We start from the raw sequence: 18,913 nt of genomic DNA on the forward strand, positions 1-18,913 counted from the left end.
CATTTACAACGAAACTCGTAAATGCATGAATGATAAAAGCATGTTTTTTTGTATATGTTAGGATAAGGTAAGTATGGGTATATAGGGTATATGTTTTGGGGTTCTGAGGTATATGTTTTAGGGTGATTGGGTATTTTAAGGGTTCAGGGATAGTTTTGGGGTACTGGGGTATTTTTAGGTTTCAGGGCTAGGTTTTGGTTTTGGGGTACAGGGGTATTTTTAGGGTGAAGGGATAGGTTTGGGTTTTGGGGTACAGGGGTATTTTTAGGGTTCAGGGATAGGTTTGGGTTTTGGGGTATAGGGGTATTTTTAGGGTTCAGGGATAGGTTTGGGTTTTGGGGTACAGGGGTATTTTTAGGGTTCAGGGATAGGTTTGGGTTTTGGGGTACAGGGTATTTGTAGGGTTCAGGGATAGGTTTGGGGGTACAGGGGTATTTTTGGGATTCAGGGATAGGTTTGGGTTTTGAGGTACAGGGGTATTTTTGGGATTCAGGGATAGGTTTGGGTTTTGAGGTACAGGGGTATTTTTAGGGTTCAGGGATAGGTTTGGGGTTTGGGGTAAAGGGGTATTTTTAGGGTTCAGGGATAGGCTTGGGTTTTAGGGTGCAGGGTGTATTTTTAGGGTTAGGATGGGTTATGATTATGGGGTGCAGGGTTATTTAAAGGGACCATGGTGGGATTAGTTTTTAGGGTATTGCACAACTTTTTCTGGTTGGTTGTGTTTTGTTATCATGCATGTGGGCCCCAGAACGTGCTTCAGAGTTGGTGCTACATAATGTGTCTTACACATGGAGGACATGCAAAAAATTGTGAGGGATTGTTACACGGTTGGAATATTTAAAACCAATAGCACTAGTTGTTTGCAGGTCTCTTGTACCATGATTCAGAGAACAGAGTGTGTGTATTGCTTCTTCTATATAAGGAGGAAATTATTAGATTTCCTCCAATGGAATGGTGAAAATCCTCAGAACATCGCATTGGTTTTCATTGTTGCTGAAAGAATGGCATAAGTAAACATAACTAAAGCTACAATTGCAAACACAATGCCCGTATGGTTTATTGTGATATTGTGTGCTAGCTCATAAAACAACAACCAAATCACCCTTACCACTAAAAATGTGAGAAATAGGCAGGTTGCACACAGAATTCCACGTCAAATGTTGTTGCAATTTAATGTACACAATTTACCCAAGGAATGATTTTGCAGCATTATTCCAGATTGTATTACATTATGATATAGGCCTGAACATAGGTGCTCACAAACATTTTGCCAGGAGCAACAACATCTGGTCTGAGTTATGACCAAGAGCTATGTTGATACCAGATGAGTTGCAGTTGGGGGTAAGGTGAGTGTAAGGGAAGTGAGGCATATACATCTAGTTTCTGAATTGCACAATGTGATACCAACAACTTGGCATTAATACTGGTTTCGTATCTTAATCAGATCATGTGATCCTAGGCAATTGTTTTATTTCACTCCCCATGGCCCAGACTTTAAGGCAGCAACAGATATGAATAAAACTGTGTTTTTTGTATATAGACATCACCTGCTGACTGTGAAATAAATGTATGACTAGATTGTACAGATACATTTTTTCAGCATTCTTTACACCCCAGACTGCCTTTTCCTCGTTTGTGAATTCTTACTTTTGTTATTACATGTTCTATTACCAGAGATTCCAGTCTTACCCTTTCTCCTTGACTTTGTACTAGATTTCTGGTTTATGTGATGATTAGAGTCTAGGACATAGCTGGTTAGGAAAGAGTATCCAACGACATTGTGCAGGGCGTTAAGACTGCAAGTAAGTATTCAGTTATCTGAACTGCAGTGCTCCTAGTCTTTACCAATGTTACTTGCTCTGTAAGCTTTAAAAGGCTTAATTTACTAAATATTTGTCTACAAATTAGACCTCAAAGAGTAACCAAATGGTGTTTCATGAAAGGGCATGCCCCTCGAATGTGGGCCACGCCCCTTAAATATAGGCCACGCCCCTTAAATGTAGGCCACGCCCCTTAAATGTAGGCCACGCCTCCGTAATGTGGGCCACTTTTTCGTCAGTGCCCGGGCCAAATTGTGATCCCAATCCGACCCTGCTCCTAAAGGCATGTTTGTCTCTACACTCACATTGGTAATACACCGTAGAGCAGAGGCAAAGTGATACCCTTGTTTGCATGGGGCCACACACCGATGCAAATGTGGGCACGACCTCTAATATTAGCGCTAGCGCTACATGTACGCCAATGCTATCAATATTACAGAAGAGGGCGCACAAGTGTCTGTGTCTGTGACCCCTTCTGTAATACCAAAGTGCTCCGGGGGTGCACAAGCTGGCACACATGCCCGTTGTGCCATCTGGGGGCAATTTCTGTAATATGGCCCCGGTCTGCACATTGGAATAGTAGTGCTGGGTAGTGCAAACATGGTGGGGAAGAAATCTATGTTAGTAGGTCCATGGCAGTCCAAGTGGTTTCTCAGATGCTGCATGCAATGCCTTTTTACAGTCCAAGACTCACTGCAACAGTTCACATTTTAGTATTCTTCTGAATAGCATTGGTCTACTGATGCTTTTAGAGTAGGTTTAAAGGCATTCCAGACCATTGGCTCCTGTACTTTAAGGATGGCGCCTCAGGGCTTTTGGCACCAGACTTGTGCTTATGGAATGAAGATTAGCTACGAAGGGCACATTAATCTAGTTGAACTCTGAAGTAACCAAAATACTAACTACGTAGCTTGATACCAAAGCTTTAATAAATGAAAAGGCCTAATGGGTTGCAGAATGATATACAATGTAAATTATGCAAACCTTTCCAACACGTCCTTTTAAGGAAGCAAGGTTTTCATATATGTCAAATATATGATTTAACACGAGCCTGTGAAAACAGTGAGCAAACTAAAGCATATATTGAAAAGAACATCAGCCTTAGAACAGAAACCGAGTATGTTGTACTGGGATCAAAACTGAGTATGCTGTACTGGGATCGTATACACCTAATGCAAGCCTATGGCAACAAAATGCAGCCTTCTGGTTAAATATCCTAATGGAGTTGCTGCAAAGGCACCAACGAAGAATGACTATACAACTAGGACAAATATTCGTGTGGGGTAGTAAGATAGGAAAATAAGACATGCTACTAGTGCTTTAGTTTAAAATATGTTATAGGTAATACAATGGATGCGGTCATCAAGAAGCTGATCAATAGATTTATTGATGGTACTATTAATTACAACATATCACATAAGGCCAAAGACAATGTTGTTAATCATGGCATCTGTACATTTACATTTTACATCTGTAACATAATTAGCCATGCAATGTGTAATGCTCTTAGCGAAGAGCTGGGGGGGGGGAAACTATGTCACACAATGTTTGCACGATTACCAGTAGTGACCAAACTAGCACATCAGGGAAAATAACCAAGAGTAATGACATAAAAAACTTCATTAAGATGATGAAATACCTCTACATGAGAAATTAAATTACAGCCAGAGCAGCTAGTGTCCTCTGCTATTAAGGAAATAAAACTAGCAATACATCTTCCTGTCTAAATATGCATCATCATTTAACTATTAAGTTTAACTATCCAGATACAAGTGTATTTATGCAATCATTTTGTTTTCAGAGATCAGCATATTAGTTTCCGGAAATGTACACATTTTGCTATAATACACACACTTTTCATTTTTGATAAAAATACTAAATTTACCAAACAAAGAAAAATATTTTTCTGTAAATATAAACATATTTTTTTGCCTCAAAATGCCAGTGTTCATTTTTCGTAAATATACATTTAATCCCTAAGCATTAGCAGGCCATTTTCATCAGACACTCATATGAACAAATGCTTAAGTGCAGACTCTGCCTTAGATGGCTATGTTTTGCCATTACAATATGCCAAGGATTGCCACCATTTTATCAGTAGTAGACACCATAATACCAAGGATGCCCTAATATTCCACTGATAGGCACCATTAAGCCGGTCTCCTCATTCTGGTACAGATGGAAACCATAATGCCAAAGATGGCCAAAATATGTACTTGAACACATGATTTATATTATATAAGGGGTGGACACCACTGGGCTACAGCTGGCATAATCGGGCAAACAGTGTGCACAGTATCCCAAGAATGGGCACCATTAATCCAGGCTCCTCATTCTGCTGGACACCACAATGCCAAAGATAGCCAAAATATGTCATTGAACACATGATTTATATTATACCAGGGGTGGACAGCATTGGGCTACAGTTGGCATAATTAGGCCACAATCATAATGATAAGAAAAATGCCTACAATATTTCAAAGATGGACATTATGATGCCAGGGGTGACCGCCACTATGCCATAAAGAGTAACCCATCATTGCATAGGAAGCCACACTTAGACCACAGATGCTGAAGTGATGCCTACCAGGCTTACCGTTATGTAGCGACACCATTATACACGGTGGGGTTACCATTATGCAGGAATAGTCATCATTGTGCCAGAGATAAGCCCCATGGTGCGTAAGGAGCACCAGTTGCCGCTGCTTTTGACTAAGTTCACGATATACAATGCGCCTACATACATCTCTTATGAAAGGTCAATACACAAGGATAGCCAAATTCTAGGCACACTAAGACCTACGCTCACACACTCCACAGCCGATCCCCTTGGTCAGTCAGAGAGGCCTTTACATACCTCCACTCCCACCAAGGCCCGTGTCCCACACTTTAATGTTTTTCCACAGGTAGTTTGCATGCTCACATCCGGCTCCTCCAGTCCCGCAAACTGCTCCAACTCATTTTTGAGCCCCAGGCTCAACACCCTGCAGGAGACAGCAAGGCATTCCGCAACATGACCAATCATCATGCAACGTTTCCCCATGGTGATTGGTTGTGCGAGGAGACCGTCATGCTGCCAGAATATGGTTGGCTGTATGGTCATAAATGCATTATTGTGTATCTGTAGCAAAATGTGATATCAAAAAAACATGTACTGTACCAAAGGGTGAATTCTCAAGCAGACTCGTCTTCTTCCAGCAGGTACAGCTTATAACACCAGTGCTGTCATCCACTGAAATAAAATAAGAAAGTCAAAGTGGAATCTGCCATCTACTGGGAATTGTACAAACATCGTGATAACTGGTTCATAAACAGAAAGACAATGCATTTGAAAAACACCACAACCTGTGTATACATGTATTTCTTTATTTAGTGCAATATGTTATTTTTCTTATTAGGGCAGATATCTGCTGAATGCGCAATAGCTGGCTGAATACATGGGACTGACCTTGTTGCAGTAGATTACGATTTGAACTCCGGTGGCGAAAATGTAATCGGGTTAACACATCAATTTCAAACTCACCACATGCACTTTACATTGGATCTAGAGTATAAAGTAATGTGCACACCCGGTTCCTTATTTATAGGTATCGGTGAGAAAAATTAGCAAAATCGAGAACAAGAATATATATGATGGTGAAGATAATAGTCCTACTCCTGTTAAAAAAAAGTAGCTATAAACTTAGTGCAGTAGTACTTGAAAGAGTAATGAGAGCAGTAGTAGTGCTGCCAACAGTAGTAGTAGCAGTTTTAGTTGCACTAAAATTATAACTATTATATTTTTATTATTTGTGGTGGGAATTTGATGTAATGTGAACCTGGGCCCAAATAGCTACAGACGTCAGTTTATTAAACGAGAGGCATCTTTAACGTGTGTTTCTAAACACAGAGCAATATTGTGATTGGGATGTTGTGTGAACTCAGATAACAGAAACCAAGATGTGATGGTGAAGTAGTGTGAGGGCATATAACTGGGAGAGTACACTTATTCAATAGCAGGTATTTGCACACTAAACATTACAAATATTACAATTTGAGGCTGTCAATCAAGAGATCTACTCATCAAACAACCATTTGGCACATACACAAAGCACCTGAGTAACTCTATGAATTTTAGCCAGAATTGAATAAACCTTGCACTAAAACGGCTGCTTCTAAGAGGATGAGGATTCAGAAAAGGGGGTGGTGCTGAACAGAGTGTCTGAATTAAGCAGACCACTCAGTCCAAAGATCAGGGCTTGATCCATCACCGTTATTTATCTCACTGCACCATCCCAGCTCAGAACCTGGCTATATGCAAATCAGTCTGTCCCTGGCCCAGTGCATCATGGGAACAGGGCAGACTAAACTACCAAGCCAATCCTTCACCAGAAAGGAGACAAGCTACCGGGGACCGGTTTCTGGCATTTCAGCCGTCTTCGGCCCGGCTTGCTTGAATCCTGATGGTGCAGTGAGAAAGGGACTCATGTCTGAGTATACCCTGCCACACCTATAGTGGCCAAAAACGATTCAGAAAAGGGGGTGGTGATGAACAGAGTGTCTGAATTAAGCAGACCACTCTTACCCAGTCCAAAGATCAGGGCTTGATCCATCACCGTTATTTATCTCACTGCACCATCCCAGCTCAGAACCTGGCTATATGCAAATCAGTCTGTCCCTGGCCCAGTGCATCATGGGAACAGTGCAGACTAAACTACCAAGCCAATTCTTCACCAGAAAGGAGACAAGCTACCGGGGACCGGTTTCTGGCATTTCAGCCGTCTTCGGCCCGGCTTGCTTGAATCCTGATGGTGCAGTGAGAAAGGGACTCATGTCTGAGTATACCCTGCCACACCTATAGTGGCCAAAAACGATTCAGAAAAAGGGGTGGTGATGAACAGAGTGTCTGAATTAAGCAGACCACTCTTACCCAGTCCAAAGATCAGGGCTTGATCCATCTAAGAGGATGAGAACAAAACAAGGACAACATCCGCAGAATTATAGGAAAACATTGGAATCTTCCTAATGCCGGGTCCCAGCCGGTATCTCTTCCACAGTTTTACTTTAAAAGGAACCAGAATTTAAAGAACCAGCTTGTACATACCAAGTATGACAAAAGTACGAGAGGTGTTGAAGTCAATTCTAGGTGAAGTCTTCTTTCTATCAATGGACATCACCCATGGGGCTACTGCAACATCTCTCAATTCACCTCCCCTTCAAAGTGAAAGATTTTAAATGGAGACAAGGTATGGAAACAAACATAACTTTCCAAACTGTACCTCCTTTTTCTCCATGCTGCCTACGTTACCTGGGTATGACCACGAGAGCAATGAAGATAAGGAGAACAGTTTGCATAGACAAATAGCAGGACCCTAGGCTTGGGGATTAAACGAAAAAAAGGCACAGTCAGTGTAGGCACAGGAAGGGACAACTGCACAAATAATCTGTGCAGATTGTGCAAAATTGCGTTTGTATGTTTATCACAATAAATCCAAATGTGTTGATTCACCTAATGCTTCTAGTCAATATGTTTGAGATCTCCAGATTTAACACGCTTGTCTCCAGTTGGGCACAAGGAGGTTCCATTAACCACATGGCTGCTAGGCGTTTTCCCGTCCTGCGCTGAAAAACCGAAATGACCATTATTCATGACGAGCTGGCCTTGTCATCCGCGCACGGCAGGTAAGCGCCATGACGAGCCCAGCTCGTCATTAGCTTCGAAGGGGTTAAGGTCAGGATTTAAAAAAAGGAATGAATAAGTGCTCTGTTCAATCCAATGTAAGATGGTTAGAGATTTGAATGTAGTGCTACTTTATGAAAAATTCTTGGAGAGGCCTTATTGTGGATAGGAAGTTGCACTGATGTACTAGATTAAGAAGAGAAGGATCTGTGGAGAATATGCAAGTGTCTTTGTCTTTTACCCAGAAGAGGTTGGAAACTCCCCGCACAATCTAATCACAGGAGGAGGCATGATGATGAGTGCTAAAGTCAAGGAAAGCATCAATAAGTCTCATACTGTTTTCAGCTGGATGGCACAGGATGTTCACCCTCAATGGTTTAGACGCTGTGTTTGTAATCCTCACAGTGAGGTATCAGAACAAGGCAAAGTTGACTTTTACATTTACACTTACAGTTTTGGTGGAGGGGGGAGGCGAGGAGGCCCCCACTGCAGCCGCCACCGCCAGGAGTCAACTTGTGCTGCCCACAGCGCTGCCGCCCCGGGACTACATCTCCCGGCAGCCTTAGCGGCGGCGCTGCTTCCTGACACCACGGACGCGCCAGGAGGCGCCTAAAAGCAGCGCTCTGCTCGGCGGAGCGCGGGGACATTTACACTTACAGTTTTGGTGGAGGGGGGAGGCGAGGAGGCCCCCACTGCAGCCGCCACGAGTCAACTTGTGCTGCCCACAGCGCCGCCGCCCTGGGACTACATCTCCCGGCAGCCTTAGCGGCGCGCTGCTTCCTGACACCACGGAAGCGCCAGGAGGCGCCTAAAAGCAGCGCCATGCTACGCTCCGCGGGACGCCGGACGAAGCCCGGGCAAAGGGCGGGCCCTCTGTGGCCCTCAGAGGACCTGAGGAGGACGGGACGGGCCACCCCATTCGGCTCTATCGAAGGAGGAGGTACAGAGACGTTTTACCTTCTTATCATTTCGGCTTTGTACTGCCTATTGTCGCTTTTGGAGTTGTGCTTTCCAATAATCATGTCCATCTGGGAGGAGCTGAATGTCCTGTGTGGCACAAAGTATGTCCCGGACGTATCAACCCCCCCTATAGTGGGTAGAGACGCTCTCCAAATAAACTGCACTCCCCAGGATGTACCTTTATCCCCCAATAAAACCCTTTCTCAAGTCAACATACTGTACCAGGGTTCAACCAGTAAAAGGAACCATGATGAGGAAAAAGATAATATCAATGAGAATCTATCCAATGCTGATCAAATGTGCTGTAGCCCCTCATTATCCCCCTCCAACCCAACTTCATTAACGCCGGATAAGGCTGGGATTAGAATACATGACTCTGTATCGCCCCTCCAATTGACCTAACTGGCGCAAATCGAGCGATTGTTAAATTCTGCAATATCACCTCTGGTCACAAAAATCAACGATCTGGGGGACAGGTTGACCAGTATTGAAAAAACAGTAAAAAGGATCTATCCACTAACTGAAAATACTGCTATACCCATTTGCCCTACTCCCTCTACCAACTATGAAAAGTCTAAGTCCACTGCACGCAGGAAAGTTCAAACTCTTGAATCCCCTCTTACCACACCCATTCCAAGTGGCCGCAACGTTACTTCTAATCCCGCACATGTCTCTCACAGAGCTCCTAGGATCGTTCGAGAAAGAAGGCATCGAATAAATCTACCCCCTGAAGCCGCCCCATACCGTTCTCTCTGGGGTCCCTGCACTTAGTCAGGGCAAACTTGAAACACACCAGGACCTGCTGAACAAAGCCATCTTTTGGCTTAAAAACAACAGACTTTTACCACCTGTTCTAGATGGTGGAATCCTGAGCGTCAGGAGGGTGGGGTGGCTAGGTATGTTGCCCAAAGACATTCCGGGGGACTTGAAATTAATTAAATTCAAGAACAGGAATATTGACCCCTACCTACGATCTTCCCAGCCCAAAGAAGGAGATGGCCCCATCTGTATCTGGGACTTGTATGACTTTTATCCTGGCCCCCGATACAATCCGTTACCAAGGCAAATGTCACTGAATTATAATACTTGGTGAAAGGGGATTCCGTGTACCTTGTGTTATTACTTTGATTAGTTGATTCGTCAAATTGATTTTTGTTTGTTTTAAATAGCCGGTTTTCTTTTTACCTTGTAATGAATTGTTGAGTTATCTATGCATGTATGTATTTCTTCTTGTTGCTTTTATGGTTTTAAACTTAAAAACCGAATAAAGCTTATTTTGATTTGATTTGACTGAGTTACTTAGTATGCATATAAGGAACTGCTAGAGGATAAAGGCAATGTCTTCCCAATACTTTTTTATGTTCTATTGAGGTGGCCGCGTTGTATTATAGTGGTTAGAAAGTGGTAAGAAGGATGCGCAAAACCTGTTTTTCACATATGAAAAGTGTAAAGGTCAAAGTCTTGGATGAGGACAGGTATAGAATTTGCAATAAAGACTGCAAACCGACAGATCAGGAGGGCCAGCTTCCATGTGATGTACAGAAGATGGCTTACTGTGTTGAGAGGGTTTTTTCTGATCTTAGTTGGGCAGATTGATCTTTGTTTGTTGGACATCTCCCTCTGGAAAATGTTGCAATAGGATGCGTCTTTGGGTTCTGTGATCACAGAGCAATCAGTTGTGTGTGATCCATTACAGTTAAAGTACTGGGAAGAATGCTCTGCAGGATTGGGGTTAGTGTGCATGTTGAGCTCTTCAAGAATAGGATAGGGGCAGGAGGTAGGACAGTGTTTGTGGTAGAGAGATAGAGAGAGTTGCTGCAGACTTTGTATCATTCATGCAGGTAATGCAATAGTCAGAAGTCAAGTTAGATCATTTGCAGAGTGGGCAAGAGATGTGTGCCCTTGTTCGTAGTAAGTGTCTGTTATGAAATACAAGCATTTGCAATGCAATCAGTCTCCCCTTTGGGACCTTATATGTATTTAGCTATGCAGCACATTAGCCTAGGTGCTGAAACATCTATTGTTCTTTAACATGGAGGGAACGTGACCACCAGGAGGAACACATGGAGAGAAATATTGCCTTTTAGCTGGAAATGGTATAATCCAAAGCTCTGTTTTTAATATAAAATACAAGATTTGAAAAAAATATTATTGTCAACGGGTGCTTGTGGAAGACAATTTCTTTGGACTGGAATCTAGAAAATGCTAAAGTGATTCTGGTATGTTACTGACCTCTGCTGGTCGTTTTCTATCAAGAAAGTTAAATAGAAGCAGTTGCCAGAAAAAGAAAAAAAAGAAAGTCTCTCAGCAGAAAACAATTCTGGTATTTTACTGACCTCTGCTCGTTGTTTACTATCAAAACAGTTAAATAGAGGCAGTTGAACTGAAAAAAAGTCCCTAAGCGGCAAGTCCTAGGGCTGATCTCCAGAGCCCACAAAGTACATACATATAAAAGCATATACTAAGTATATACTAGCGGTCTCGAATGCTCAACATAAAAAGTCACATATTCACACCGCTTGCTTGAATCATTTTTATGGGTGGCTGCGTGCTTCCGTGGAGAGTGTTTGTGTGCTATTGTTTTGATGTAGCTTGACTGGAGTGGGTCGTTATTGCTATTTGGAGATGGAGGAGTGGATGAAGATAAACTAGTGGTGCTGTGGTCTGAAAAGATGCTAAGTATGAAATCTGTGTTAACGTCCAAAGCCATGGTGGAAGACTTCAGAAACTTCAGATTATCAAACTATGCGGGGCAGATATGGAGGGAGATATCTGAGTATTGGATAATGACCAGATTAATTGAAGGTGATATGCAACTCACATTTCTGGTTACTGTAATTTGAGATAGTAGTTTATTCTCTCTAACGGATTGTTGTGTTCTTTGCCGTTTTACTGTATCAGGCATGGGCCTTATTCTACATATATGCAGGCAACACACATCTGAGTTTGGGCTGATCAAATTTCCTAATGTACACAAAACATCAGTAAGGATCAGCAGGTTTTGGCCAATTGGCTTCCAATTACGCAGCAGCGAATGTCCACCAATAGTCTCAAGCTAAATTCTACCAAAACGGAAAGCCGGTTTGCCACCTCAGAAGTTTCTGGTTTGAACGATGATGTAAGTCCTCTATGAATTAACGTGCTCACCCAGCCACAGCAGTTTGTAATTTTGGTATTTATATTGACTCAAATCTGGCTTTCGACACTCTTGTGGCCAGAGTTGTCAACACGTACTTTGCACAGCTAAGAATGTTTAAATAAATAGTCCCCTTCATTAAAACACAATTATATACTCTTCTAATGAACGCCAAGGTTCAGTTCAGATTAGACGGCAAATTCAACATACATGACCTCACCAGTAAGGTTTCCATTCTCAGCAGCTAGTGCAGAATTCTGCTACCCTGGTGGTGACTGGACTCTAAAGAGGGGAACCACACCCCACACGACTCACAACTCTGTCCGTCCAGTAGACGGGGTGATGCCCTAATGTGTTTTCTGGCGCAGGCTGTTAAATGATTTTAACTGCGCCACTCCCTTGTATGCTTGGTGCCTGACCCGACCTCTTTGCTTATCCTAATTCAAGCAGGTTTCAGCCGGTCAAATAATTGATTTTTCGTAATGAGGCATTTTACATTCCTGCCTCCCTACCATTTCAGATGTGGCGGATTCATGTCGCACATAATTGATTTCTTGGTGTTCTGTTTCAGCAAGTAAACACAAAATGAGGTCCCAGGGGACAGGTTAAAGACCCTAACTGCTAAACCCCCTGACTTGAAATGACACCAACAAAAATTAGCAGTGAGTCAGGAAAAAACATCAGATCATGTACCCAACGCAAAAGAACAGGGAAGGTTTCAATTGGAACGAGTTCCCATCAGTCCACCATCGAGACCGCCCTTCATCATCTGGGATCTCTACTCCATTGTAAGGTAGGGAAACCTCAGGAGACTTGGTGGTGTCGGTAACCAAGTCAAGGGTATCCCAAACAGAATACCACAAATGTAAACAAGGTGTGTCTGGTGAGGAACTGAATAGCAGTGCTAGAAAAATGTGCAAGTGAAAATAGAGAATAAGGCTCTAAAATTAGGTAGTGGTAGGGGAAAACAACTTTAATATACACCCTCACACTCCTAACAGAATAAAAAACAGTGCAATAGTAGCATTAACAAGAAACTACTAGCTGGAATATTAGGTCGACATGTTTCTGCAGTCTCGTGGAGCCTAGCGGTCTCCTGCTGCTTCATCAGGACCAAATGCTACTGCTATTAAAAAGAAAGATAAACCATATCACCTGATATATGTACATCTTACTCGTCTTCCCAGCCTACGTGGAGAGAAGAAAATTATGTGGGTACATGATAGAGAATACAATTCACAGACCACAAACAGATACAATCAGTAGTGGAAACACTGTGACACAATTTGAATAATTAGGTTATTTCTAGATGGACTACAAACACCATTTCTAAGAAGGAAATGACAAGTACCAGACACTACATGTGTCGTGAGTATAGTAACTCTAAATTCACTTACCCAATTGTTGGGAAGGAACAGCCCCACCTCACCTGGCACCAGCTCAGGTAGTGGGCGCACCGCGCTATAGAAAAACAAACAGATAACAGGAGGATAATATATCCCATTCCACATCACACCATTTACTTACACACCACGTCAAACGCTCCATTATCTCATGGATGTCTCCATTGTCTCATGGATCTGATTACTCCAACATTATCTCAGAGTGCAACCTGTACATATGTCATACTCTTGCTCCAGTTACTCTGTCTGCAAGTAGGCTCACTTAGGGCAGAAGCATATCTCTCCAGTATGTTTGATTACCAACTCTCAACTATACTTGGCTGTCAATACATGCCCTAACACCCCTGTAGTAGGATTCAGCTCATTGCGATATCACACACAAGCTCCAGTTATCAGGTATATGAGCAGGTCGTTTAAGGCAACTTATAGAGATGTCATACTCTCACTCCAGTTGCTTCGTCTGTGAGGGGGCTCCCGTAGGGCAGGAGCACGTCTCTCCTGTATGTCGAATTATCAACTCTCAATAATACTTGGCTATCAGTGTATGCCCCTTACCCCCCTGTAGTGGGGTTCAGCTGATTGCAATGTCACACCCATACTGCAGTTACCATGTCGTTTGCGGCATGTTTCTAGAGTTAATAACATTAACCCGAGGACTCAATCGATCTATATAGCATGCGCTGCACTGCGCCGTCAAAGTGTGCCCCTTACCTCTCCGTCGGTACACCGGTCGTCCCTCTGAGGCTGTTTCGTGGGGAGGGGCCGACTCGGTGTACCGGTGGTGAGTAAATGTGTTCAATGCTTCCGTGATGCCGCCTGGGTCCATGGCGTGTAATGACGTCATGACGCCCGCTTGCCTATTGGGAAATGTAGTTCCTGAGCAAAAAGACAGCGGTAGAAGGCAAAGGACCTGGTTCGAATCCGCACTTCGCCTGTACAAAAACATCAGAATTTTAAAGGTGGACAGCTAATCATAGGTAATAGAACTGATATTCTATATAAATATGTTAAAGCCCTGTTACTGGCGTGCGTGACGAAAAATTACACTAGTGTCTAATGGGACCGATGTACCATGTAGTTCCCCATTTGCACCAGCAGGGACAGAGGGCAGGGAACCCCTGCAAATCCTGGGTATGTTTATCTCATACACCAGAAAAAATATGGACAGCCGCCCAAGCCCTAATACAATAGTGTGTTTGATCCATTAAGACTGCTTTATTAGTTGTTATTTAATTATTAATTTATGGAGCGTCCCAATGATGCGTTTATAAAATGTAGCAATGGCGGATGGGCCAAACGGGTAAATCCAATTGCCAAGCCTATACATGTGAAGTTATTAATACAAATATAGGTAACTTGTGGCACTAATGTATATAGAGAGTTTACCACAGGTAGTTAAATCCCCAAGTTGTGAAACTGTGAAACAGTCAAGATACTGAAACATTCAGAGTGACATCCAGGGGATATCTTCATTCAACCCTGCCTTATCTGTCTTAAGTCTGAAAACCCATCGTTGTTCACACTTAAACAGAAATTTGGAGACATCAGTGATCGTTGGAGGGATCCATGGTTGATCAAGTACCGTCCAAAACATCTCAGAGGGTTGATGACCAGCTTGTAAGAAGTGATTGGTCATTTTTGTTGCCTGTTTGCAACAGCGAATAGAGCTTTTATGCTCGGAGATTCTCCGTTTAATTTTTCTTGTAGTCATCCCTACATAATTCAGTTTGCAGGGACAAGTGATTAAGTAAATTAAGTAAATTAAATTTGAACTGTTGCAAACAGGCAACAAAAATGACCAATCACTTCTTACAAGCTGGTCATCAACCCTCTGAGATGTTTTGGACGGTACTTGATCAACCATGGATCCCTCCAACGATCACTGATGTCTCCAAATTTCTGTTTAAGTGTGAACAACGATGGGTTTTCAGACTTAAGACAGATAAGGCAGGGTTGAATGAAGATATCCCCTGGATGTCACTCTGAATGTTTCAGTATCTTGACTGTTTCACAGTTTAACAACTTGGGGATTTAACTACCTGTGGTAAACTCTCTATATACATTAGTGCCACAAGTTACCTATATTTGTATTAATAACTTCACATGTATAGGCTTGGCAATTGGATATACCCGTTTGGCCCATCCGCCATTGCTACATTTTATAAACGCATCACTGGGGCGCTCCATAAATGAATAATTAAATAACAACTAATAAAGCAGTCTTAATGGATCAAACACACTATTGTATTAGGGCTTGGGCGGCTGTCCATATTTTTTCTGGTGTATGAGATAAACATAACCAGGATTTGCAGGGGTTCCCTGCCCTCTGTCCCTGCTGGTGCAAATGGGGAACTACATGGTACATCGGTCCCATTAGACACTAGTGTAATTTTTCGTCACGCACGCCAGTAACAGGGCTTTAAAATATTTATATAGAATATCAGTTCTATTACCTATGATTAGCTGTCCACCTTTAAAATTCTGATGTTTTTGTACAGGCGAAGTGCAGATTCGAACCAGGTCCTTTGCCTTCTACCGCTGTCTTTTTGCTCAGGAACTACATTTCCCAATAGGCAAGCGGGCGTCATGACGTCATTACGCGCCATGGACCCAGGCGGCATCACGGAAGCATTGAACACATTTATTCACCACCGGTACACCGAGTCGGCACCTCCCCACGAAACAGCCTCAGAGTGGACGACCGGTGTACCGACGGAGAGGTAAGGGGCACACTTTGACGGCGCAGTGCAGCGCATGCTATATAGATTGATTGAGTCCTCGGGTTAATGTTATAACTGGAGCTTGTGTGTGATATCGCAATGAGCTGAATCCTACTACAGGGGTGTTAGGGGCATTTATTGATAGCCAAGTATAGTTGAGAGTTGGTAATCAAACATACTGGAGAGATATGCTTCTGCCCTAAGTGAGCCTACTTGCAGACAGAGTAACTGGAGCAAGAGTATGACATATGTACAGGTTGCACTCAGAGATAATGTTGGAGTAATCAGATCCATGAGACAATGGAGACATCCATGAGATAATGGAGCGTTTGACGTGGTGTGTAAGTAAATAGTGTGATGTGGAATGGGATATATTATCCTCCTGTTATCTGTTTGTTTTTCTATAGCGCGGTAGCCCACTACCTGAGCTGGTGCCAGGTGAGGTGGGGCTGTTCCTTCCCAACAATTGGGTAAGTGAATTTAGAGTTACTATACTCACGACACATGTAGTGTCTGGTACTTGTCATTTCCTTCTTAGAAATGGTGTTTGTAGTCCATCTAGAAATAACCTAATTATTCAAATTGTGTCACAGTGTTTCCACTACTGATTGTATCTGTTTGTGGTCTGTGAATTGTATTCTCTATCATGTACCCACATAATTTTCTTCTCTCCACGTAGGCTGGGAAGACGAGTAAGATTTACATATATCAGGTGATATGGTTTATCTTTCTTTTTAATAGCAGTAGCATTTGGTCCTGATGAAGCAGAAGGAGACCGCTAGGCTCCACGAGACTGCAGAAACATGTCGACCTAGTATTCCAGCTAGTAGTTTCTTGTTAATGCTACTATTGCACTGTTTTTTATTCTGTTAGGAGTGTGAGGGTGTATATTAAAGTTGTTTTCCCCTACCACTACCTAATTTTAGAGCCTTATTCTTTCTTTTCACTTGCACATTTTTCTAGCACTGCTATTCAGTTCCTCACCAGACACACCTTGTTTACATTTGTGGTATTCTGTTTGGGATACCCTTGACTTGGTTACCAACACCACCAAGTCTCCTGAGGTTTCCCTACCTTACAATGGAGTAGAGATCCCAGATGATGAAGGGCAGTCTCGATGGTGGACTGATGGGAACTCGTTCCAATTGAAACCTTCCCTGTTCTTTTGCGTTGGGTACATGATCTGATGTTTTTTCCTGACTCACTGCTAATTTTTGTTGGTGTCTGTTTCAGCAAGTGCCATGTGTAATATTAGATCTATTCCCTGTGCTTTTCCTGAAGCATTTTAATGATCCCCGTGTAATTTTTGTTGCTTAAGGAGTTTTTACCCCTTTCAATCTATAGATTGTGATTCGAGGTTCCTGTAAATTTTACGTGCGCCATCATGTACAAGTACCTCATAGTTTCACCTCTATGATATTCATTTTCATTGATTGCCCCTTCCTGATGTTCTCATCTAGTGACTTATGTGACGGTCTTTAAATGTGACTGGTCTGCTCCAGCAGTTGGTGAGTAACGCTTGTACGAGACTCACCCAGCAGCAGTACTTAGCCCCTTCTTACTTGTATTATTATTATTAATAATAATTGCCTCCTTTTCTATGTTTCATCTTCGCCTTAGTCACTGCCAGAACCCACCAGGACAATTTTCTCTAAGACATTTTTGCAAGTTTTCCTTCCATTTCCTACATCTATTGTTGGTGTTTTCCCCTCTAATTAGTTGTTTACTCTCTTCTTTCCAGCCCCTTAGTGCTCTTAATTTTTTTCAGCCCTGATGATGACCTTCGAGTCATATAAGAGGTCGAAGCACCTCAGCTCTTGTACAGTTAGACTACATGGACATGTACCTCTCTGTACACTTTTGAGTCCCGAGTCCACTGCACTTTTGAATACAAACGTTTCACATTTTTCATGTTTGTTACACTGTGTGATGATCTTTTGAGCACTATATGAAATATACGAATTAATAATAAATTGCCCTAAGTCTATGAATTCAAAGTTCCTGAAATGGTTTATTATCTATCAGTAATGATTCCATTTTGGATTACTAATGCATCAGATGACCAGGTAAATGAACCGCTGTATCCTTATGTTGTAGCTTGCCCTTGGTTCTATTGGCAGCACTCGTTTTGCTTTAGAGCATATTTCTTCACGGGTTTCCCATACATAGCTGATCACACAGAAGATTCCCAGTCTAATGGTCTTACGGCTCAGATTCAGTATGGGACCGCCGTAAAATACTGGTATGGGTATCAGCGGGTAAATAACAGGGGAATGATTCAGTTCAGGAAGAACAGAGGTGGGAATCCTAATACATGTGAAAAAAACAGAATACCTCTGACACCACAAATCAAAAATCACTTTTTTCCCATAAGGATTTTTGAATTATCCCTGGGTTATAGTCATATATATTTTTTTGTACACTTGTTTTACAAAATATGAAATCCCATCACGGACAAAGCTAGAACAAAAACTGCTTGCCATCTTTTATATACATCAAAATTATAAAGGTTGTGATCAAAAACATATATGGTACATTAACAAAACGTGAAGATTTGTGCTTTTTCAAACATGGACCTTATCGTATCGTACATAGAATCCAATTTACATATAACATCCTGGAAAAGATAAAAGAATGTCTTTTACCTCTCCGGATGAAGTCTCAAGTGAGCGCAAAAACAACAAGTGATGGACCGAATGTGGATCAATGTCACACATTCTCCCAGTCAAAAGATCTGGGCCCAAATCCATCGTTTTTTTGCACTCCACACCACCCTGGGTTAGACAATGGCGATATGCAAATCAGCTCTGACCCTGTTGCCCCATGGGAACAGTCCAGTCCGAACTACAAAAGCCATGTCCTTCCCAGAACGGAATCAAGCATCCGAGGACCGGACCGGTTTCGAGGTAACACCTCTCATCAGCCCGGCTAGCTTGACTCCAAGTGGTGTGGAGTGCCTGGGACCCACGTCTGGGCATCCCCAGCGCACTTAGGGCGGCAATTGCAAAAACAACAAGTGATGGACCGAATGTGGATCAATGTCACACATTCCCCCAGTCAAAAGATCTGGGCCCAAATCCATCGTTTTTTTGCACTCCACACCACCCTGAGTTAGACAATGGCGATATGCAAATCAGCTCTGACCCTGTTGCCCCATGGGAACAGTCCAGTCCAAACTACAAAAGCCATGACCTTCCCAGAACGGAATCAAGCAT

At 42.6% G+C, this 18,913-nt stretch overlaps 1 protein-coding gene across 6 annotated transcripts in view; it reads right to left on the reverse strand.

Annotated features, from left to right (window-relative positions):
- Nucleotides 1–18,913, reverse strand: part of STN1 (STN1 subunit of CST complex) — a 482,731-nt gene that overhangs the window by 251,692 nt on the left and 212,126 nt on the right. For all 6 annotated transcript variants that reach the window (XM_086922737.1, XM_086922740.1, XM_086922736.1 and 3 more), the window contains one exon: nt 4,981–5,052. In XM_086922737.1, the coding sequence (XP_086778863.1) occupies nt 4,981–5,052 (72 nt within the window). The remainder of the gene's footprint in view (nt 1–4,980; nt 5,053–18,913) is intronic.

The sequence above is a fragment of the Lissotriton vulgaris genome, chromosome 5, assembly GCF_964263255.1.
Source record: "Lissotriton vulgaris chromosome 5, aLisVul1.2, whole genome shotgun sequence".
In the NCBI taxonomy this organism is placed as follows: domain Eukaryota; kingdom Metazoa; phylum Chordata; class Amphibia; order Caudata; family Salamandridae; genus Lissotriton; species Lissotriton vulgaris.